The sequence below is a fragment of the Zeugodacus cucurbitae genome, chromosome 3 (assembly GCF_028554725.1).
Source record: "Zeugodacus cucurbitae isolate PBARC_wt_2022May chromosome 3, idZeuCucr1.2, whole genome shotgun sequence".
NCBI classification, from domain to species: Eukaryota; Metazoa; Arthropoda; class Insecta; order Diptera; family Tephritidae; genus Zeugodacus; species Zeugodacus cucurbitae.
The window spans coordinates 49,207,635-49,229,082 of NC_071668.1; the positions used below are offsets into that span (position 1 = coordinate 49,207,635).

Here is a 21,448-nt window from a genome sequence, read left to right on the forward strand (position 1 = left end):
TAAAAGTTAGGCTTCTACAAAACTTTTACAGTATTCACCGGTTAAGGGGTCCAATGCGATGGACTTAAATCTTTTTATCATATATTGCTTTCTTAACATGTCTAGTATACGGTAATGAAGTGATTTTAGAAATTCGAAGTCGTTTTAAAAATACAGCAGTTAGAAAAAGGGGCTGCTCGAAGCGATCGGTTGGCAGCTGGAAACGTTAAACGCGTTTTTCTTAAAACTGTGTTTTTCAAACTTTTCTCCATCGTATCTCAAAAACGGCTTGACTTGAAATTTGTTGTGTGCACTCAGCTCATGTAAACGCTTGGAACGCTCTATTATCAATCACAAATTTCCAAGATTTTGATTTTCTATAGCAAAAAACTAAAAAGAAAACGCGATATTCGCAATTTTTTTTCAAACGTTTATCAAATGTTCAGTTTTTAGTATATTCATTTTATCGTAGTGCGTTCTATGCATTTAAGCTCACAGATTAAAATGCCGTTAATTTTTTGTTTCCGATAAGCCAATATGTCGGAATCATGGCGGAAGTGCGAGCCCATTTTTTCGAGGCGTGGTGTTCAGACCACTGTCATTCATGTTCTACACAATATTTTTAACTTAAAATATATATTTATGCACTGAAAAAGTGTTTAGGTATTTTTAACAGTAGAAAATATTTATTATATAAAATTTAAATTTATATAGTCAAGTATTTTACAAATTTCTATAAGTTTTACTATTTACAAATGAATATATATAATCACTCGATAGAATTTTATAATTTTAGCAGTCTTAATAAAAAATAGTCTCTGGAACCACTTCAACAAGTATTTTTGAAGGTTAGTCAAACGTCTGCAGGTTTTTTTCTACAATTAAGCTGAAAAAATCAGAAAACAATGTTGTTTCTTTTAGCATTAAACACTTAAAAGAACATGCAAAATGCCATTGTCATCAACTTTACCTTGCAGCAAGTAATTGCGCGACACTTTTTGTCGTCTAAATAAATAAAATATGTACATGTACATGAATAAACGTCTGTATTGTATTGAAACTGAATTGATCCTGAAAACATATATAAAATGTCTACACTGGTGAAATAGATCTTGTTTAACTTCGGCATAGTCAACGACAGCGAAACGGCGCAAACGATTATGAAGCATCCAATAAAACCAGTATTATACAAAATAAGGGCAAAACATGCACGTACACATGTAAGTATGTGTGGTACTGAAGAAAAATTACTATAATGGTTCTTAATGTACATACAATATGTACATATATGTGCGCGTGTGTGTTTCGTGAGACGAATGATTATTCGAAGATTCCTTTATGTTTCTCTTTTGTAAGGGCTTTAAACTTTGGAAAAGTCAAGGTCAGTGATTCTTTAATTCGTTTCACTTTATTATACGGTTTGACTTCTGCAAATTGACCTCGTCTGCTTCTTACACACTATTCGTACGTTTCTTAAAGACAGACATATATTATAAATACAAATCGGTTAAAATTCTGTGGTCATGATTTGTTAATAGAAAATAATTATATACCACAATTATTTTATTAAATGCACGTCTGTTACGTCATTAAACATCAATATGTACCATTATTTATTACTTCTATGTATATTTGTATTTGCTCACTTACTCGCCATCAATTTGAGTACAAAAACAAACAATGCGACTTTAACAGTAACTACTAGCATTCGTTCAACATTACCGAATTTATTATAAGACTTCCGCATTGTAAGTACTCGAGTTCAAGGCTCATCGTATAATTTTATAAGTCAACAAAAATCAAAAATTTTATTATGTCCTAAAATCTCTATGCGGTCATTTAGAGCACAAGAGCTTCTTTCCTTTAACTAATAATAGCAACGCTGCCCCCAACCAAATACATTCGTCCGCATTCTGCAATTGTTTGTACACCCGAAAGTAAGCTTAAAACGAACTATTATATCGTGCCAGAACTTTAAGTTTCGAAAGCAGTAGCATTCTTTATCCATTGCATTTTTTATGTTGCTGTTGTAACGGTTATCCAAACCTGACTAAACAAGCCTAGATTAATTCGAAGTCATCTAACTAGCTGCTAACTATCTATCTAACTGTTTCGATAGGGTCGGACCAGAGGAAAAGGGGTGTTAGATGAGCAGGGTTTAAGGGGCATGGAAGGAGGTGGTTAGTGTCATGCGAAGACTCTTTGCATGCAGGACATATATTGAGTATGTCAAGGTCTAGTGGCTTCAGTAGGTGACTGGAGGGAGATCATTTCGTTATGCACCTTCATTTCGTTATTCACCTACGGGACTCATTGTGTAGATGCTCAACCGGAGACATCAAGAGGTAACCTATTGCTGCCCGGAGAGCGGTGTTCTGACAAATCTGAAGCTTCCGCAGCTTCGTCCTATTGCACCCAGGCGATCATACCAGGGCTGCGTAGCTTATGACCGGCCGGCCGATAGCCTGGTACGTTGCCAACAACGTTTCTTTGTCTTTATCCCATGTGCTAACGACTTGAGAATTTTGTTGCGGCGCTGTACCTTGGTAATCATCTCGGTCGTATGGAGATTGAAAAAGTACAGGCTATCCAGTGTAACACCCAAAATTTTGGCGTTACTGACGTTTTGATGCCATCGACAAAAATGTTCTGGTCTAGGATTGTTCTCTTTCGTCCCATTGATGAATAGGGTGTCTGTGGATTAGGCAGAGTGTTAGGCTCCGAGCAGTGAGAGAGGTCGCGGAAGTAGCCGTTTTCTTTCGAACACATGTCATTGATTCCATTGTCCGACGTCATTATCGTACAATCATCGCCGTAAGAGGAGACTGAGACTCCTTCTGATGGTTGAGCGAAATATTCGAAATATAGAAATTAAATAGTAGAGGGAATAGGACATCAACCTGTGGAACCTCTCGTTTAATTATTCTGTTTTATTTTATTATTTGGTTTGTTTACGCATTCTAGTCTAGAGGTACAAACATATCGAAATTAAATTTTTAAGTTTGAATAGTTTTAATATTATTATTAATACTTACAAAAGATTATATTCCAACCATTAAATTTTATATTTGTTTAGAAAATTTTCCAAAAAAAAAAAAAAAACAATTTCACAATGTTATTTTAACAGCAGCAATTAACACCATACATTTGTAGCATGCATTCAGGCGCGAAAATTGTTTTCTATTACGAACAAAATAATAATTAAATTATACTGTCTATTACACATACATATTTTGAAAGCAATAGATATGCAATTAATACCCCCGTCCAGGAAAAGTATTTTCAGGCTTACAGCTACTCTACCGGATCTTTGGCCATTTGGAGAACATGCAATGAAAATGGGCATACCCTATAATAACATTTGTGGAGGCTGTGAACTAAAGGGGAATAAGGAAGCAATATTCCACTATCTCTGTAAATGTCCAGCCCTATCGCAGATCCGACACAGGACACTTGGAAGCCATCAGGCATCAAGCCATGAATGGATGTCCACTAATGTTCATCGAAAACACAAAGTGGTTTAAACGGAATGATGAATCGGGATAACATTAAATTATAAGGTCTGCGAATAGTGTATCAAAATGGCACATCTAGTGCTAATCGGGCAATATAATTATATGGCTACACTGCTACCTACCTACCCCCGTATTCAAGTCATAGGAAATGTAATTGCTTCTATATTAGTTATAAAAAAATTGTTTGCTACTTTAAACTGCACACAAATATCAATCAAATTTCCAAACAACGACAAACTCTTGAGTCTACTTTTCGTATCTGAGCTGCAAGGTTTGACAAAGACACTTATGTAGAAGGGCATGCTACCGGAAGCGCAAATAAAATATGTTAACAAACCTTAGCTTAGATGAAAAGTAGTTTTATTAGCCATCAACAAATATATTTGTGGAAAGTCCAAAATTCACAGATGTTTAAGCTATGTATGTATATACATATAAGAATTAATAATTACATATATTTATTCAAAATAATGATATACAATAGAGAAATACGACAATGCTTTAAAGGTCCCTTAGGACCTCTCAAACACTCGACCAGCTGTTGGCCAATTTGAATCCTAAAATTACGTTCCAGTGAGAATAACACAACATGGCAATCAAACAACAAAAATTTTACCAGAAAATCTTTTCAACAAAAACAACGAAATCCACCAGCGTCTTTGTGTAGTCCCTAATATAGAACCAACTGACCACATAGATGCCGATATGCGCGAACAGAATTATTAAATGTTTAATACTTTAGTAAACCTTATTTAATCAAATTTATATTTATTTAAAAATATTTATCTGGGAAAACTCCATGGATTTTTGCAATTTACGCCATAAACACTACTAATGTTTGAAATGGCGCTTTTATTTATACATTTAAATATGCATACGGACGTCTGTATGTACATATATAAGTAAGCTCGGAGTTAATAACCGCAAAAGAATACATATTTATAAGTATTCGTAAGCACATATATAAATATTTTGATAGTGGTAGTCTCCAAAATAAGCAAAAAAAAAATTAAACAACAAAACAAACAAGTTGAACTCATAATAAACGCACCATGCGCATTCACCCTCAAATTTATGAAAATAAAAAAGCAACAATTTTAATAAATATTATAGTAGCAATATTGATAATGGAAAAATTAGTAACTGCACTGTTCATATAAATCACTAAACTGCTGCTTTCAGAACATAGCTTTCTTCGAAAACTCTTTGGTCCAATACACACACGCTTATTAACATCAAATCTTTCTCAAAAAATCTTCTAACAAATGACTAGGAAACAAAAACAATGCAATAAACTCACCAAAATGCCATCATTTCGTTGGGCATAAAGATAGAGCTATATTTCCTGCTTTATAATAGCGAATTAATTGAGTAGAAAATTCAAACCAGTCGCAAGCAAAGAAGACACAAAACAGGCAAAAATTAGATATAAACTTGGTTCTAAAAACTTGTCAGTTCCTAACAAAAGTATTTACGCATTTGACTGTGAACTATGTATACCAGCAATACACGAAACCACACTACACTCTATATAACACACTCTCTAACAATGAGAATAAAATTAAAAAAAAAAAAAAAAAAAAAAAAAAAAAAAAAACTAACAATAAAATTAACAACCGTCAACTTCAGAACGAACATTGACCTTCATTAAACAAAAAACAAAAAAATAACATAGATAAAAAAATGCAAAAAAGAAAAGCACTGCTGTTTTTGGTCGCTGCTTTGACTCTTTCTTTCTTTGTTAAAAGAATGATTTGTATGAGCGAGTACATCAAAAAAATTTAAAATTATGAATTTGTAGAAAACAATACAGTACAACTTCTCTTAATCGAAATATATATGCATACAATACATAGATCATATATAATACAAACTATACTCTCAAAAGAAGTCTGTTTTGGTAAAACGTACGCTAAACCAATAAACACAAAAAATATTGATGGATTTTAAGAAAAAAATTAATATCACTATTCCACACACACACACTACCGACAATAATAACACACCAATCGTTAAAAGAACGAATTTTATTGCAAAGCAAATATTGTTTATAGTTCCCATGAGGTGATATTCGAATTAAATATGTTTCACTGTAGATAAAACCACATGCGCAAGCATACATAAATACATAAGAAGGTACGCTCAAGCTTAAGCTACGCTCAGCATTTATAGCGACAAAAAAGCAACATACAAATAAGTATGTATGTATGTTTGTATGTATAAAAGCCGAATACACTTCGCGTTAAGCCGTGGCTTTGTTCACAGTGAACTTTTAAGTTGGACACAATGGCAATAAGAGCGGCAAAACCGCTCAGAACCAACCAATACACGGAAAATCTGTAAATTTCAAAATTCGGTGTGATTGGACTCGTATTTCCTTCTACACTTATTTGTACATATGTACATATATATTAAACATTTGTATTTGTATATTTTGTATATGTTTAGGTATGCACGTTTGTTATGTACTTATGATTTAATGCCAACACAAACGAATTGGCGTTTTTGTTAATGACTAAATGCGCCGCGGCAACAGCCCGATCGTATTTACAAACATATGTGTGTAATTACAACTATACACGTGCGAATGAGTGCGTGAATGCCCAGCCGGACTTGGAGATATAAATAATAAAAAAAATACACAGAAAATATAAGATTTAAAAAAAAAACATTATATAATTAAAAAAATAAATTAAAAAATATAATAAAACATATAAATAAACATAATAAAATAAAAATTTTACAATTAAAAAAAAATAAAAGAAATAATATTATTAAAAAATTTATAAAAAAAAGTCATATAATTAAAAAAATAAATATAAATCATAAAATAAAAAAACAAAAAAGAATATTAAATTAAAAAATTTAATAAAAAATACAAAATTAGAAAAATATAGATCAAAATGTTATTTAAAAAAATTCCGCAAAAAAACTATTATTTATTAAATTAATTTATGAAAAAAAAAAAATTGTTAAAAATTACTTCATTTCTGCGTTTGAATGTTTTACAACATTTGCGATTGCGAACGTGTCTTGAGATTGCAAAATACAATGCATAAAAACAAATGTTATTGTCATAATATGAGAATCCAAAATAATTTTATCAAAAGACCGTTCAATCTATTGCCCATTCGCTGGTCATCTATTTTACTAAACTCTATTATAAATTTATATAAATAAAATTTGCTCAAGTAGTTAAGTAGTGCCGAGTTCGTCCGGTTCTTTTCAGATAATCACACGAGAAATATGTTTTTTTGACGGCATTTATAAAATTACAAAGAATAAAATGGAATTATATGAATGAAATATCGCCGAAAAAGCCCCAGTAAAAATTGGTTTTCTATAAGAATATTCAGGAAAATGCAACGATTATTCCATTTAAATTTTTCCAATAGGGTAGTTACTTTAGCTTTACAAGTGTGGGATTGAGCATATTTATGTATATATGTTTATATTTCAATGCTGCTTTTTGTCTAAGCCAGAGTACGTTCACATCTCTTCACAGGTTTATAACATTAACTTCTTATAACTTAATAATTAAAATATATATACAATCTTATGCATAAATGTAATTATGTACATTTCTAAATATGTATACACATTTGTATATAAACTTGGCCATATACAATCATACACTTTTCCATTCTACAAAGTGTGCTCACAATTTGAATTTATGTTCTGACTACATGTGTTTCTGACTCATTTCATTTGTAAGTTAAAAGACAAAAAGAATAAGTTTTACCTTTTTGCCAATGGTCATTAAGAAGAGAATAGTAGAAGATGACATATACATACAAACGCATATGAAGTCATCTTAACGTATCTAAACACATATTCACTATGAACGAATATATATTTGTATGTTTGTGTATATTTTTGATGCCTAAAGGTAAAAAAAAAAATAATTTAGTAGTAACCTTAGGAAGTTGAACTCTAGTTTAGTTTCAAAAGATCATCAGTTTTTTTATATTTACATACATATATATACACACATATGTATGTGCACATGTTACCTTAAGGGGTTAGATGGGTTTTGAAAAAAAAAAAATACTTTTGTCGTATTAAATAGTACAATATGTTTTAAATATTATCTAAAAATATCAAATCGATCCGAGTAATATTCTAAGAAACAGACCCTATCGAAGTTCCGCCCATCACGTTATATTAGTTTGAATATAAAACTTTAAACGCGTTTATTTCAAAACTCAAATTTTCATATTTTTAATGTTTTTTACTCGAAATGAATTATAATTAATTAAAGAAATCATAAAACACGGGTGCAGTTAGAATTTCAAATGTTAAAAAAAATTTAGCGCAGATTTATGTAAGTATTTGTCCACCAAAGAAAATGATGCAACACTATTTCCCATGCGTAAAAGATCATTCTAGCGCAGGGTTGCACTACAAGTGCTGATTGTTTATTAAAACATCTGTATAATTTGTTCGATTGGCTTCTCTCCAACGCTTTGCCAAACATTAAAGTGAAAATGTCATTAAGCAAAAAAAGTGTGTTGAAAACGAACAAAATGTGATTATTGTGCCTGTTATCCTACATTTGAGAATTTTTATATTTGAGAGAAAACATTTTTGCTAAGAGTAAATAAACATCCTGATTTTGTCTTTCAAACGAGTATTCATATAAGTAGATGATTTTACAAAATATATAAGGTTTAATATTATCAAAGCATTCTCGCTTCTGAAAAACATTCTGTAAAATAAAATATACAAATTTTTCTTTAATTTTTACCATTTAATATTATATTACAGCAAGATATATGTCAACCCCAAAACAACGGGAATAACAAATTAAATACAAAATATATATCATATAAAAGTGTTTTCAATAGGGACGCTAAAAAAGTAAACCGGTAGGGACAGCAAACAACGCCATATTTTTCCCGCTCTGACATTTCTCTTCGGTAAGGTTAGCCATTTCAACATGGAAAGAATACGATCTAACAAGTCGAAATTATTAAAATGTATTACCCAAATTTGAAGTCAATGTCAAAATCAACTTTAAGAGCGCTACGTCCAATTTATTTTCGTCATAATCGTCCTGTCAGTTCAAAACAACTGGGCGTTTAGTGGAAAAATTTTAATCCACATGCACAGTACAAAATATTTCCGCACCAGTGAAACAAAGAACAAATTGAGGAAAGAACTGAAGCCGCTTTACCATCAGAATCGTCGTATATTCGTGAATTGGTCTAAGCAACAACTTAAAAAACCAGCAACAAGCCAGCGACTGTTGATGTTTATTGTGTTATTTCGTACGAATATCAAATATGAAATTGCATCAGAATCTACCGATTTATGCTTGAAAACCGTCGACAATTGGGTTTAGCGTCTGAATTTCTGCAAGCTTTCCCCTTGGTGACCATCCAAAAGAAATCGAGTTTCATAAATAATGTTATCGAATGTTCTTTCACAGGAGTTTCCAGAGGAAAATATTTGTTATACATATTCAAATACATTTGAATAACAGTTCGTTGTAATAATTTATGCCTGAGAATCTGTATAAAATTTACAGAACATATACAAGCACATAGATATACATAGTTTTACTTGCAATTTGAAAGTCATGGTTATTTGCAAGCATTTTTGATACCAATTACGAATGAAACGTTAAAAATTTTAGTATCAAAACAATCATTTGTACATAAATAATAAATATCAAACACAGTACAATAATATTCGAGTATGTATGTATAATTGTGCGTAGTTGATTGCCTACTACCTTTTACCGCGTCCACCTTGCTGTGACAACAATTAAATGAACCGTTGTGAATGCTACATTTTTATTGGTTCCTATTATCTTCTTAAGCGTAGAAGTGTGAAATGCAAAATACTGCTTACACATACACACATGTGTATGAAGAGTTTATGCACGCCTACACACACACACATATACCTACTTATATAACCTATTATTTTAATCCACAAGACATTTTATTGAATACTTTAACGAGTTGCGAATCGTATGCACAGACATACACAAAAACAGACTAAATAACTTTTATACATCACTATACGTATATGTATGTATGTAGGTATATTATGTGGCCTCTGTTTCGAGAGCATTGACACTAAACAAAAATTTAGAGCGTTGAACTTCTCTTATAACAACAACAACACTGTGCGACGCCTTCAATTTATCTAAAATTTATGTATGAGGAATTCTTTTTTAATTTAATTGAAATATTATAAACCTACTTATGCCCTAATTTGTTGTATTGTATTTTTAGATCCACAAATCAAAAATCGTTACCGAAAAAAGGTGAATGACAAATGAGTTTTGATAATGTTTTGTTTAAGGGCAAAAGATATATTATATAAAGATATAATTTTCGAAAACAAGTGCTATTGTGACAGGTCAGAAGGAGTTTAGTATATTATGTTTTAATACACGGACTAAATACAAGGAAAGGTAAGAATACAGGCTTAAATAGAAAAGTAAGAGTACAAGTAAAGTAACAGCTCGAATCTTGATATCTGACATTGTAACGAATTTATTGTCCATAGCCAAATATATAATGATTTGGTTCCGGTGCCGTAAGTCTTTTATAATTAAGTCACATATAATGTTAGAAATTTTCGAATATACATATTACTAAAATTACTCTTTAACTAGTGCAAGTGAGAAGATAATAGCTGTATTTGATTCAACAAACGTTGGAGAGTAGCCAATCGGACTAACTCCCGGACCGATAACAAATGTGTAAAAAAAAAAATTAAATTTATAGACCAAAGAAAAAACCAATGCTTACAAAACATGGAAAAAGGATGCCACTGGATAAATTGTCGTATAGTGATTAGTGTTTTAACAAAAGTTTCCGATATTTGTAGACCAAATTTTGCTAACCCATCATAGGAACATACATTAATACATAGAAGACTTATTTAGCGATGCATCTAAATTTAAAGCCGTCATGAAGACAAACGTGAATGTCGTGTTCCAGTGGCGACCTTGGAGTCAAACAACCAACCATAGCAGACGAAGAGCTCGAGTTGCCACGTGAAACTAGAGTGACCCTTGGTCAACTTCGTTGTGCATATTGTAGCAGGTTAAACTCCTACCTATCCGGACTGAACCTTGACATACAGAATAAATGTCCTGCATGCAATGAATTCCCACATGATACTAGTCACCTCTTTGCATGCCCAACGAATCCAACTCATCTAAAACCCCTCTTCCTTTGGCCGACCCCATCGAAACCTTTTCCTTTCCTTTGCCTCCCACTAGATGACCTCGACGACAACTAGACCTATGCTTTCTATTCCAGCAGGCTGGATAATCGTTACAACAACAACAAACGTCTTGATCCATGGTATTGTAAGATAAGTTTCAAACGTGACGGCGGCGGTATTATAGTTGGACTTGTTTATAAATACATTTTAGAAACGAAAATTCTCAATGTATTATACCTATATGTTGGGTCTTTCAACATGTTAACGACCCGAATCGCCCATTTGAATTGCTAAAATACTATCTAGGTGAAGGTATAGTTCAGGTTCTTAAAGTTTCCAGCTTCTTACAGCTCAATCCCCGGACCCAATCGAAAACTTCTTCAGTATTTTTAAGCTCACAGTTTGGGTCATGTTACAGGGACCAGGAAGATCATTTAAAAATTAACAAAAAATTGTTGTAGCATCATCACGCAAACCTCAATCGAAAATTAATAGCATCAGCTAAGGGTTCTAATATACAATATTGGTTTGTTGATTTAGTTTAGAATACTACCTTATTGACTATGAAGTAGAACAAATATGTATAAAAACAACTTACATTAATACAAAATATTTCTAATCAAATATGTTATCGAATACATTCAAAGAGACATGACAATATATGCTTGTATATAAATATAACAGTGCAAATAAAACGTCATAGATTTAGTCTTAATAAAAATATGATTCGGCAGGCATATAGCGCATACAAATGCATATACAAGTATAAACTCATATAGCTTTACCTTGTTCCTTCTTTACCAAAAGTTGGACAAACCATATCGTGGATATATATACACACAAGCATTGTGCCGACTATATACAAACAATCAAAAGCAACATTGAACAGAAGGGTGACAATTTAACGAAAACAGTAAAAAGGGGAAGAAGCAAAGGTTGTCGGACTAAACAAAAATGTTCTTTTGTATTGCTCTTCAAAAGGGAGTATAGAGCATGGCAGAAGAGAGCCGCCATTTGCTGCTCCTTTAAACGTAAAAGCCCACCGAAGTTACATACTTAGGGCCCGCAGTTACCTATGCAACCGACGTCAATGCATTACATACACACACATATACAAAAGCACAATATTGCATTGCCTGAAAAGATATCATCACAACCATGGATGCCAATAGCGTAAATAATTGTTGCAATATAATTTTCAGAACGATGTAAAATATTAACTAAATTATTTTTTATAAAGAAGATATATGTAAGTATATAAATTCTTGGCACGATTTTAGTTACTGGGCGCCAAGATTTGCGTACATTTTTAGATTAATTAGCCCAAAATAAACGCTATTAATTTTATAAAATAAAAACATGGATATCTCGCTAATTTTAGGAGATATCGAGCTTTGAAGTTATGTGTTAAAAGCAGCCGATGCGCGCACTTATGCATTGATGTATGTGTTATGTGTTATTTTATAAAAATCGTTTATTTTGGGAAAATTAACCCAAAAATTAGCTCAAATTTTGGCTAATCAGAAACTAAGATCTCCCCAAATTCTTAATACTATTATTATCCTTTTTAAAATAGTTGAAAATCTCATAAAATTTATAACAATTTATTGAAAAAAAAAATGTAGAACTTTAGTTCATTAGAATAATTTCCAACATTGAAATCAGCTACCATCAAATAAAATAGTAAATTTTCACAGAAATCATAAAATGGTAACTCTGTAAACAAACAATACAAAAGGGCAGAAATCATGCAAGGGACCAAAAAATGAATGAGAATGTAGGAGGAAGTGGAACTGAAGCCATCAGACAGTGCAGTTTGTGCTGGCCATAGCTGTTGGTTCTGATGTGAACTCCATTGCACAAAGGGGAAACGAATTGGCAATGGAACACACGACGACGCGAATTAGTCACCATCCACATCTCATATACAAGAAAACACGTATTCTTATTTGCCGTCCGTCCACCCGCCCATTCATCCATGATCTATGTATGCTTCTCTCTCTCCAAGAACAAGAAAAAGCATTTCTATGGCGCGTTTTCATTGCTGTCTAGCTGCTGTTTTTTCTAACATATGTATGTACATATAAATGTATATATTTTTATATTTAATATATATATGTTGTTTTGTCTGCGGGCAGGGGCCATTATGCTACAATGCGAATAAGTTATACACGTACAACTGTTATAAAATATAAAAAAAAAACACCAGTACATATTACAGCAATAACCGGGGTGCATTGATAATGCCGCAAAGAGCGTCTGTGTAGTTTAGGATGCGAAATAAATAAATATATATATATATATGCCTAATAGCATTTAAGACACACTGAAACTGGCTTATAACACTAAAATTTAGTGAATAACTTCCTGGGTTATTAATATTCTTTCACAAACTTTTGATAAACACGAGCGCACTAGCGTTTAGATTTGTTTAACAGTTTATAAGTTGTATTAAACAGAATTTATGCTTATACGTGTATTTGAGCAAGTATGAATTATAGATACACGACTTTTACAACAAAGTAATGAAAACAAAAACTTATCTTCACTTCCCAAAGCATATATGTATATGTATATATCTGACACGGGAATTCACTTCCGCCTTAGTTTGGTTCATTTTTCACATGTTAAAACTATACACTTTTATGAATATTTATATACATTTATAGTAGCAATAATGTTATAGAATTTAACAAACCTGAGAACTTCGATGTGACCATGTCAATGTATATATGACTTCTAGGAAAGATTACTATAGGGCAGCCACCTTTGGCTACAATTAGAAATATAAAGTTTTAAACGTGTGTTGCGCCAGCAGTGCCTACGATCCGTTGTGTTTTGCAGTTGTTTGAGTTGAAACAGACGAAGTAGCACATAAGGCAGAGCGATTTTTACTCGCGTCACTTTTTGGCGAATTCTCTCGTCTACTTTGGTTGTATGACGCAAAGGCGAATGCTAGAACAAAAACTTTATGCTCAGCACTATGTATTTACTATTTTTTTCAAAGTTTTGTCGTTTAATTTTCTTATGACGTTTCAGAAAGTCTCAATTCTTTAAATGCATTGTTTGAATTTTTAAATTTTACACTTTTCCTTAAATTTAATTTACAATATTAATTTAAAACAGTACCCACGCTCGAGCAAACTACGTTATAATCATAGATTTAACTGCAACAGCTACTAAACAAAAACTGAAAGAGGAATAGAACCGAAACATTCAAGCAGCGCCATTAATACGGAAATATTCAGCGTTGTATTTCTTACAATTAGAGTTACCTCACAACAGAAACTGATTGGAACATGTGCTTCTACGAATCGCTCATAGCATACTATTTTAAGATCGTAAATATTTCTAATTTTTAACAATTATATTTTCTGTTCAAAATCTGTTCAAAATAAGCAGATACACGGTTCGCACACAATAGTTAAACAAAAGTTAAAGCATGCATATTTATTACCAACCAAATTACAGCGTATAGCTGTAATTACTATGAACTTTTTGGTATGAACAGTTGAGCTATTAAGATCTTAATATATTATTATTATTATTTAAATTAAATTATTCATAATTATGAAGGTGGAAATAAATTATTCAAATTCTAAAAAAAAGTCTTATTTTGAATATATGATTTTTGAAACAAAGAAGAAATCAGAATGGTACAGTCTAATTAACGACAGGGAATATTCAAAATTTAATCAAGAAAGCGGGAAACATATAAATATTCAGCTATATTTTTAGCATGATCCACTAACTATGTAGGTATAACAAAAAATAAAAATAAAATCAATAAATAAATAATAAATAAAAATAAGACCCGCCTCGGTTATGTAGATCTGACTGTCGTGGAAACGGATTTCAATAGCCCTATACAACATTTGAATGTTGTAAAACGGAATGGTGGGGAATCTCAGTGTCATGCTCACTTGGTTAGGTATATTAGTTTAATTCGGTAATTAGAATATTGGTATCTGTTATTATTTGAGATATTGAAACAAGAGAAATCAAGAAAGTGATTCCGACACTTGCCAATACATTTCTTTCTATACATATTGGATCGTGGATTTACACATTTAGTTAAATAAATTGCCAGTGTGAAGACATGTTATAAATCATTTACTGTTCCCAGTAATATAAGTCGATTGTAGCGTTTTGGTAGTAATGTCAAAACAAATAGTGTAATTAGTACAATTAAAAAATTTTGTATTTTAAAAAAAATATTTTACATCATGTCACATAGCGAACATAATGAGTATATATTATAACAAAAAAGGAAACAAACATGAATACATTTATATTATTTATTTATCTGTAGCATTAAAATAATGGCAAAAGCTATTGTTTGTGAGGACTGCACCTTGATTGGTGACATCACTATTTCACCTGGATGTGTAATACACCCCAGTGCCACCATAATTGCAGAAGCCGGGCCAATAGTATTAGGTGAAAATTGTATAGTGGAAGAGTACTCGACAATAGCATTCCGTCTGCCGACTGGCCAAAATATTGACCCTGCAGCTGAAGTGAGAACTTTAAACATTGGAGCAAATAATGTTTTTGAAGTAGGTAGCAGAGTAGAGGCATGTCACATCGGTGAAAAGAATGTCTTTGAGAGCAAGTGCTACGTTGGCCCTTGCGTCTTTGTTTCGAGCGGTTGCATTATAGGTGCTGGTGTTAGATTAGTTTCAGAGCAGAAACTTCCTGAAAATACTGTGATTTACGGCAGAAACTGCTTGCAAAGAGAGGCCATCGATAAGCATGGGGTAAATATTTATGATTTGTATAAAGAGAAGTTATTACAAAAGTGGTAATGTGTTTCATTATACATACATATTTGCATTTAATAAAAAGTGTACATTCATAAACAATGTTTTATCCATATTGTAACTGTACTGTGCACACTAACACTTTCTTAATGTAATATTATTGAATAATATAAAATATATATTCTCTCTTACAGTCACAAACACTGCAGATTGATTTTCTAAGAAAAGTATTACCCAACTATCATCATCTGCGGAAACCAAATTTTGATCCTAAAAAAATGCGCATAGCTGCTTAATATATATATCTAATTTATTATAATAAACAAGCTTATACACATAATTAAAATAAAATATATTATATTACTGCAGCTTTATTATTTGTTTCATTATACGTTTTCACTTCTGCCTCGAATGTGGTAATTGTATGATCGCAAAGTGATTCCAAATCATCTAAGCCTCTTTTTAAAATATCAATAGCTCTGTTTTGATTTGATTGTATGCGGAAATGCATTTTGCTTTCGGTGGGATGAGGTATAGTATAACCGCAAAAATCCACATCCGGATAGCGGCTAATGATGGTTTTCAAAGCATTACCTAAAGTATGGCCTTCATTTTGGAACACAAACGTGCGTGAACCCTCGCCGCTATTTTCATCGCCAGCAACCTGTAAAACAGAATTAAGTTTTATTTTATACAAAGAAATTGTAATAGTACATACCTCTGCTAAAGCACCCATATTTATTTTATTTTTATTAAATAGTTGGGATTACACGAGGACTCTCAAACAAGCTGAGACCACAAATAAATATAATTTTTGATATTTCGATCTCTAGCTATTTATCGATACTTTAGACTTATATGGCAATTCCACGTGTACACAAACCTCAATATGAAATAATTATTAGGGTAGTCATAGTTTCAAATTCTTATATATTAAAATTTTGTATTATATACAAAAAAAATAAAATAATTGTTTAATACATTTTTTAAATGTTTAATATCTATATAATTAACTATTTAGAGTCATTGGTGTTAATTTGTGGAATTATCGATAAGCGAAAGTTAGTATACTCGATAGCAAATTTAATATATCTAAATTTGTAAACAGTTGAAACTATTATCTTTATATAAGCATGTAAACAAAATATTTCTTACTGCAAAAATGACTACGAAACAAGTAAACTTTTCTTCCAACAAGGAATTAGAGATAATTGAATACCCAGCCAAAGTGGTCAATGAGGATAAAATGTTAGAGACGCTCGGGGGTATAATTAATATCTCCCAGGTGAGTGCTTAAACATATAAGGCTATCAAAAAAGTGATGTCTAGTTATTAATCCATTTTGGAGTGTCCTAATAATGTTTGCTCCTTGATAGTCTTTGGGATGTGAACAGAAACGTTTAGAACTACGGTTTCATCCGAAGAATCCTTATAACAAAGTAGTAGGCGGCGATGCTGTTCAAGGCGCTGGTTTGCTAATTTCGGTGAAGGTACGACGCTCCAAAAAGAATCGTAGTATACCCGCCGAATATCGTTTGTGCATACTTGGACACTGTAAACGAACTTTTACTTTTAATAGTAAGTATAAAGTACATATTCGTATTATTTTCAACAATTAAAGCAGTTTAATGATATTAATTTCATATTCATAAAATTTGTAATACTAATAAGTGATATGGCTACATACATAAATATAGTATTATTATTTCATATTTATACTTATAGGTTTATGTGATTTTCAATTTCTGCCTTTGTACAAGAAGCCAAATGGTTCAACATTAATGTTTAATTTATCAAGCCTAATTCCTAAAGCTGTCACGGATACAGATTATTTTGCGTAAGTAGAAATCAATTCTATATTTTTTTTAAATATGCATTAAAAATATCCTACCATCCGCAGACAAACAGATTTGCCTTTAGTGAGTTTACCACAAATATTTGCACGTGTCGACACTACGAATTCGACTATATTTCGTGGTGATCAACAAGATGACGGGCAACATGATGTCCTGGGTGTGATACAGAAATCTACTTATGACAGTCGCGACATAGTACCGTTTAGTATGACAGACGTTTTTCCAGAGCGTCCAGATTTACAAACTGTTAAACGGATGCGTATCAAATATGTATCTGATGAACAACTACAAAAAGTCAAAAGTGTAAGTACACATGAAGGCATAATATTATGGCTTTGCCTGTGAAGTTAATAGCCGTTAATTAATTGTAAAATGTATAGGTTTAGTAAAAAGGTAATCGTGATATTCAAATTTGCATATCAGCGTGTTGAATCGGAAGCTGGCAGTAGAAAATATAGTTGTCCTATTTACAAGTTGTGTAATAGAGTCAGAGGAAAATTAATATTCATTGGAAATGATGGAACTCTATTTGGTCAAACATTAAAAACTTTTTACAATTTAGTTTTTAGTATTGATAAAATTATTTATGTTTTCGTTCACATTCCCTATTTAATGTAATATATAATATAATATTAATTTTTCTATTTTGAAATATTTAATAAGAGCTAAAATCTAGAATTTGTTTTCTATGTACATATAGAATCACACAAATTCAACCATTCCAATGTCAAACTTAGCAATTTACCTTTATCTTTTGTGTTTATTATCTGTTCTAATTATCTCTTACAATTTGATGAGCTGTCAAAAGCGAACTATTTGACTTTTTTTCGTTGTTCTTTAAATATGTGTTTGCAGTTATTTGAAGAATGCCCCATTTGGACACGTATAGCGCTGCTATACGAATCTGGTGTATCTCATGAAAAACTAAAATGCATCGTACCATCCTTGTCGTATTACTTTTCGACTGGACCGTGGCGTACTCTATACGTTCGTTATGGCTATGATCCGCGTAAGGATTTCAAGAGTCGTTATTACCAAACATTCGACTATCGTCTACGTTTTCGTTCTGGCATGTCCGAATTCGTAAGTATGTTTTCCATAAAAGATAAATGTCGTCAATATGCACATAATAATGAAATAAAACGCTTATGTCTATTAAGGTAGCTAACAGAAAGGATCAACTGAAAAAGCAAAATGAGAGTCCCTACGAACTTAGTGAACTGGTACAAGATATAAATTATCCATATTTCGAGGAAAAGAAATTACCACGCTCTAGGCAATGCATTTTAAGAGTAAGCGATTTAAGTTTATTATTGTATATATATGCACTGTTACATGCTCTTAATTACATATTTAGTATTGTGATATACATATGCCGAAAATTCAAGAGATGATCGAGAAAATACCGTCGCCGCGTACTGGTGCAATATGTAATGAGAAAACTGGCTGGCTACCGGCAGGATTTGACATGCAAGTGCGTCAAATAATGAGTAATTGCATTAAAGAACTGTTACGAAATCATTACCGTAAAGGACAGATACATGCTGAATTGGATTCGGTAGATAATGAGGTGCGTTACAAAATAGTTTATTCTCAATTATTTTAAATTTAATGTTTTTTCGTTTGTAGGAAGATGCAGACGCTGAAGGTGATGTTACGTTTGAAGAAGAGGACAATTTGGAAAATAGCGAGCTCGGTAGAGAAATTTTTGAGGAGTAAATCACGTTACATGTATTTTCTAAATGCAAATAAATGAATACTTTTAAACATATTGTTTATTCAAATGCAAGCTTTACTATGTGTTTTTATTCGCATAATGAACGTCGAGTCATTTAAGGTGTGCAACGGTCAAGGAAACGTGGATACAAACAAACTTCGCGAATATGATAGCGATTGAGTAGCCAGCAAAGGAAACGTTCCAGGCCGAGACCGTAACCACCATGTGGTTGAGTGCCATATTTACGTTGATCTGTATACCAATAATATGGAGTTGGGTCAATGCCCTCGCGTTCATAACCTTCAAGCAGCTCGTCCAAGTCGGGTGTCCTCATGGAACCGCCAACAATCTCACCAACATTTGGCAAGAGTACATCGACACTCTCAGTCAAACTGCGGTCTTCGGGACATCTCGCCATATAGAAAGATTTTATAGCGAGCGGAAAGCGGCATAACATAATTGGTTCATTTATGGTATCGGTCATTTTACGTTCTGGCGCCTCTGGTATATCCTATGTAAAATTAATGATTTAAAATCACTAAATATTTAACACAAAAAAAGTATACAATGATCGCATACCTCACCAAATTCATAGAAAGTACCATCGTCTTTAGTTACATTGTTCTCCTTTAACCATTTAATGGCATCTCCATAGTCCATGCGACGGAAAGGTTTTTTTGGAGGCTTAAAGTCTGGGTTGAGTTCATAAACGATTGATCCGAATGGTGATTTTAAAATGCGATCAACAACATCGCAAACTAAATCTTCCAAACGATCCAATAATTCATCAAATGTGATGAATGGGCATTCAGCTTCTACGTGTGTGTACTCGGCCAAATGACGACGTGTTCGGCTTTGTTCTGCTCGATAACTCTGTGCAACAGAAAAAACATCGCCAAGTGCTGGCAGACAAGTCTCCAAATACAACTGAGAGCTTTGAGTTAGGTATGCCTCTTCACTGAAAACATTAATAAGTTATTAAATGAAATATGACAATCAAAAATTTTATTGAATAATATAAAATTTCGCAAATACTGTATAAATAGTGACATAATTATTAAGATTAATTAAATTAATTCAAAACTTACCTGAAATATTGCAATTTAAAAAGTGTTGATCCTCCTTCGACTTGAGTCTGCACCATAGTTGGTGGATTGACTTCATTATAACCGCGATCGAAGAAATGCGACCGGAAAGCTTGCATGACAACTGAACGAATTTTCAAAATTTTCGAGGTATTTTCACCACGAATCATTATATGGCGATTGTCCAGTTGAACATCGGGATGAGCTTCTTCATTAAGAATACTTTCAGCACCACCAGCTGGTGCCAGACCAATTAATTCCCAATAATCGACGTGCAACTCATGACCGCCTGGTGCCTAAAACGTCATGGTAAATTAATTGTTTGTATTTCATTTAAAGTTGAACTTATTTTTCCTACCGATTTGCCATCCGGTACCGGCTTCAAAACTCCATATAAGAGTACTGAACTCTCAGTACTTAATACGAGTGCTTCGTATGTTTGACATAGCAGATCGGTAAGTACGCATTGCAGAAATCCTGAGCCATCTCTTAAGGTTATGAAAATTAGTCCTTTACCCTGACGACGCAAACGATGAACCCAACCATAAATCTTAACACGTTCACCGCGATATTCCTCACCGTGGCTTATGCGTATTCTACGTGCAGCCGGTAAGCTTGCATCCTCCACGATTTTAATTTTACGTGCATCGTCCAAGTTTTGCAATCGCTTTTCAGCATCTTCGGCTTCCCGTTGTTGTTTATCGGCATTCTTATGACCTTCGCGTGTGAAAATCTTATGGATTTTCTTCAGTTGCGATTTCGCAGCAACTTCATAAGGGCTCTCAGCCTTTGGGTCTTTACTATCTACGTATATAGTAGGAAATGGCTCAGCCTTTGCATGACGCATACCTTGCAAAATTGTTTTGAATGGATTTTCTTGTGTGCCATTGCCATTTTCATCGCTACCAATTTTTTCAGATGTATATATTCCATCTAATATTGCGAAAAATTTAATTAATTCTTTGTACTAATTTTTGTATTGTATCATACCTTCGGAAGGAATTTCGGTATTTTCAGTAGCCATTGTAAGAAATGCACAATATTGCCTCAGAAAATTATGACTGCAATAAAACCACAGTAGCTAAAACTATGAATGTAAACCACCGGACACGTTTCTTATTAGTGCTGCCACCTATTTCAATGAAAAATTCTCAATTATTTGACAAACCATAGGGCCCAGTATGTATTTATACATATATGATAAATGAAAAACCTTTAAAAAGTTTAATATTTTAATAATGAAAAACTCACTCTCCACAGTCTTTTGCAAAAGCGTTATCATAAAATAATCCTAAATGTCTTTAATTTTGATTAATAAACTGCTTTGAAATATCATCATTTAAAA

General features: G+C 32.5%; 5 protein-coding genes across 7 annotated transcripts in view; 2 read left to right on the forward strand and 3 right to left on the reverse strand.

The window, feature by feature from the left end:
- LOC105217437 (brain tumor protein) overlaps positions 1–13,929 on the reverse strand; it is a 36,441-nt gene extending 22,512 nt beyond the window's left edge. The window contains exons 1-2 of one of the 2 annotated variants that reach the window (XM_054228167.1): positions 13,812–13,929; positions 13,381–13,637 (exon numbers count right to left, since the gene is read on the reverse strand). The gene's annotated coding sequence lies outside the window, so the exon portion shown is untranslated. Of the gene's footprint in view, positions 1–13,380 lie in introns of both variants that reach the window. The other variant, XM_011192429.3, reaches the window with a different exon arrangement.
- An 842-nt stretch (positions 13,930–14,771) lies between these two features.
- On the forward strand, positions 14,772–15,813 carry LOC105217435 (dynactin subunit 6). Its single transcript, XM_011192426.3, has 3 exons — positions 14,772–14,931; positions 14,995–15,442; positions 15,640–15,813. The coding sequence occupies exons 1-3, from the start codon at positions 14,909–14,911 to the stop codon at positions 15,739–15,741; spliced, it is 573 nt and encodes a 190-aa protein (XP_011190728.1). The 5' UTR covers positions 14,772–14,908; the 3' UTR covers positions 15,742–15,813.
- LOC105217436 (probable DNA-directed RNA polymerases I and III subunit RPAC2) lies at positions 15,735–16,302 on the reverse strand. Its single transcript, XM_011192427.3, has 2 exons — positions 16,164–16,302; positions 15,735–16,109 (listed from the first exon to the last, which is right to left on the reverse strand). The coding sequence occupies exons 1-2, from the start codon at positions 16,179–16,181 to the stop codon at positions 15,801–15,803; spliced, it is 327 nt and encodes a 108-aa protein (XP_011190729.1). The 5' UTR covers positions 16,182–16,302; the 3' UTR covers positions 15,735–15,800.
- Positions 16,303–16,551: 249 nt separating this feature from the next.
- On the forward strand, positions 16,552–19,094 carry LOC105217432 (general transcription factor 3C polypeptide 5). 2 transcript variants are annotated; one of them, XM_054226538.1, is made up of 8 exons: positions 16,552–16,730; positions 16,822–17,023; positions 17,171–17,282; positions 17,346–17,604; positions 18,157–18,388; positions 18,466–18,593; positions 18,659–18,871; positions 18,931–19,094. In XM_054226538.1, exons 1-8 carry the CDS (start codon positions 16,608–16,610, stop codon positions 19,018–19,020), a joined length of 1,359 nt encoding a protein of 452 aa, XP_054082513.1. In that variant the 5' UTR covers positions 16,552–16,607; the 3' UTR covers positions 19,021–19,094. The 2 variants fall into 2 exon arrangements, with proteins under 2 accessions (XP_054082513.1, XP_011190726.1); XM_011192424.3 differs by having other exon boundaries at positions 16,553–16,730; positions 18,157–18,384; positions 18,462–18,593.
- On the reverse strand, positions 19,059–21,235 carry LOC105217434 (asparagine--tRNA ligase, cytoplasmic). The gene is made up of 5 exons (XM_011192425.3): positions 21,094–21,235; positions 20,462–21,036; positions 20,107–20,399; positions 19,598–19,976; positions 19,059–19,529 (listed from the first exon to the last, which is right to left on the reverse strand). Exons 1-5 carry the CDS (start codon positions 21,125–21,127, stop codon positions 19,134–19,136), a joined length of 1,677 nt encoding a protein of 558 aa, XP_011190727.1. The 5' UTR covers positions 21,128–21,235; the 3' UTR covers positions 19,059–19,133.
- Positions 21,236–21,448: the final 213 nt, after the last annotated feature.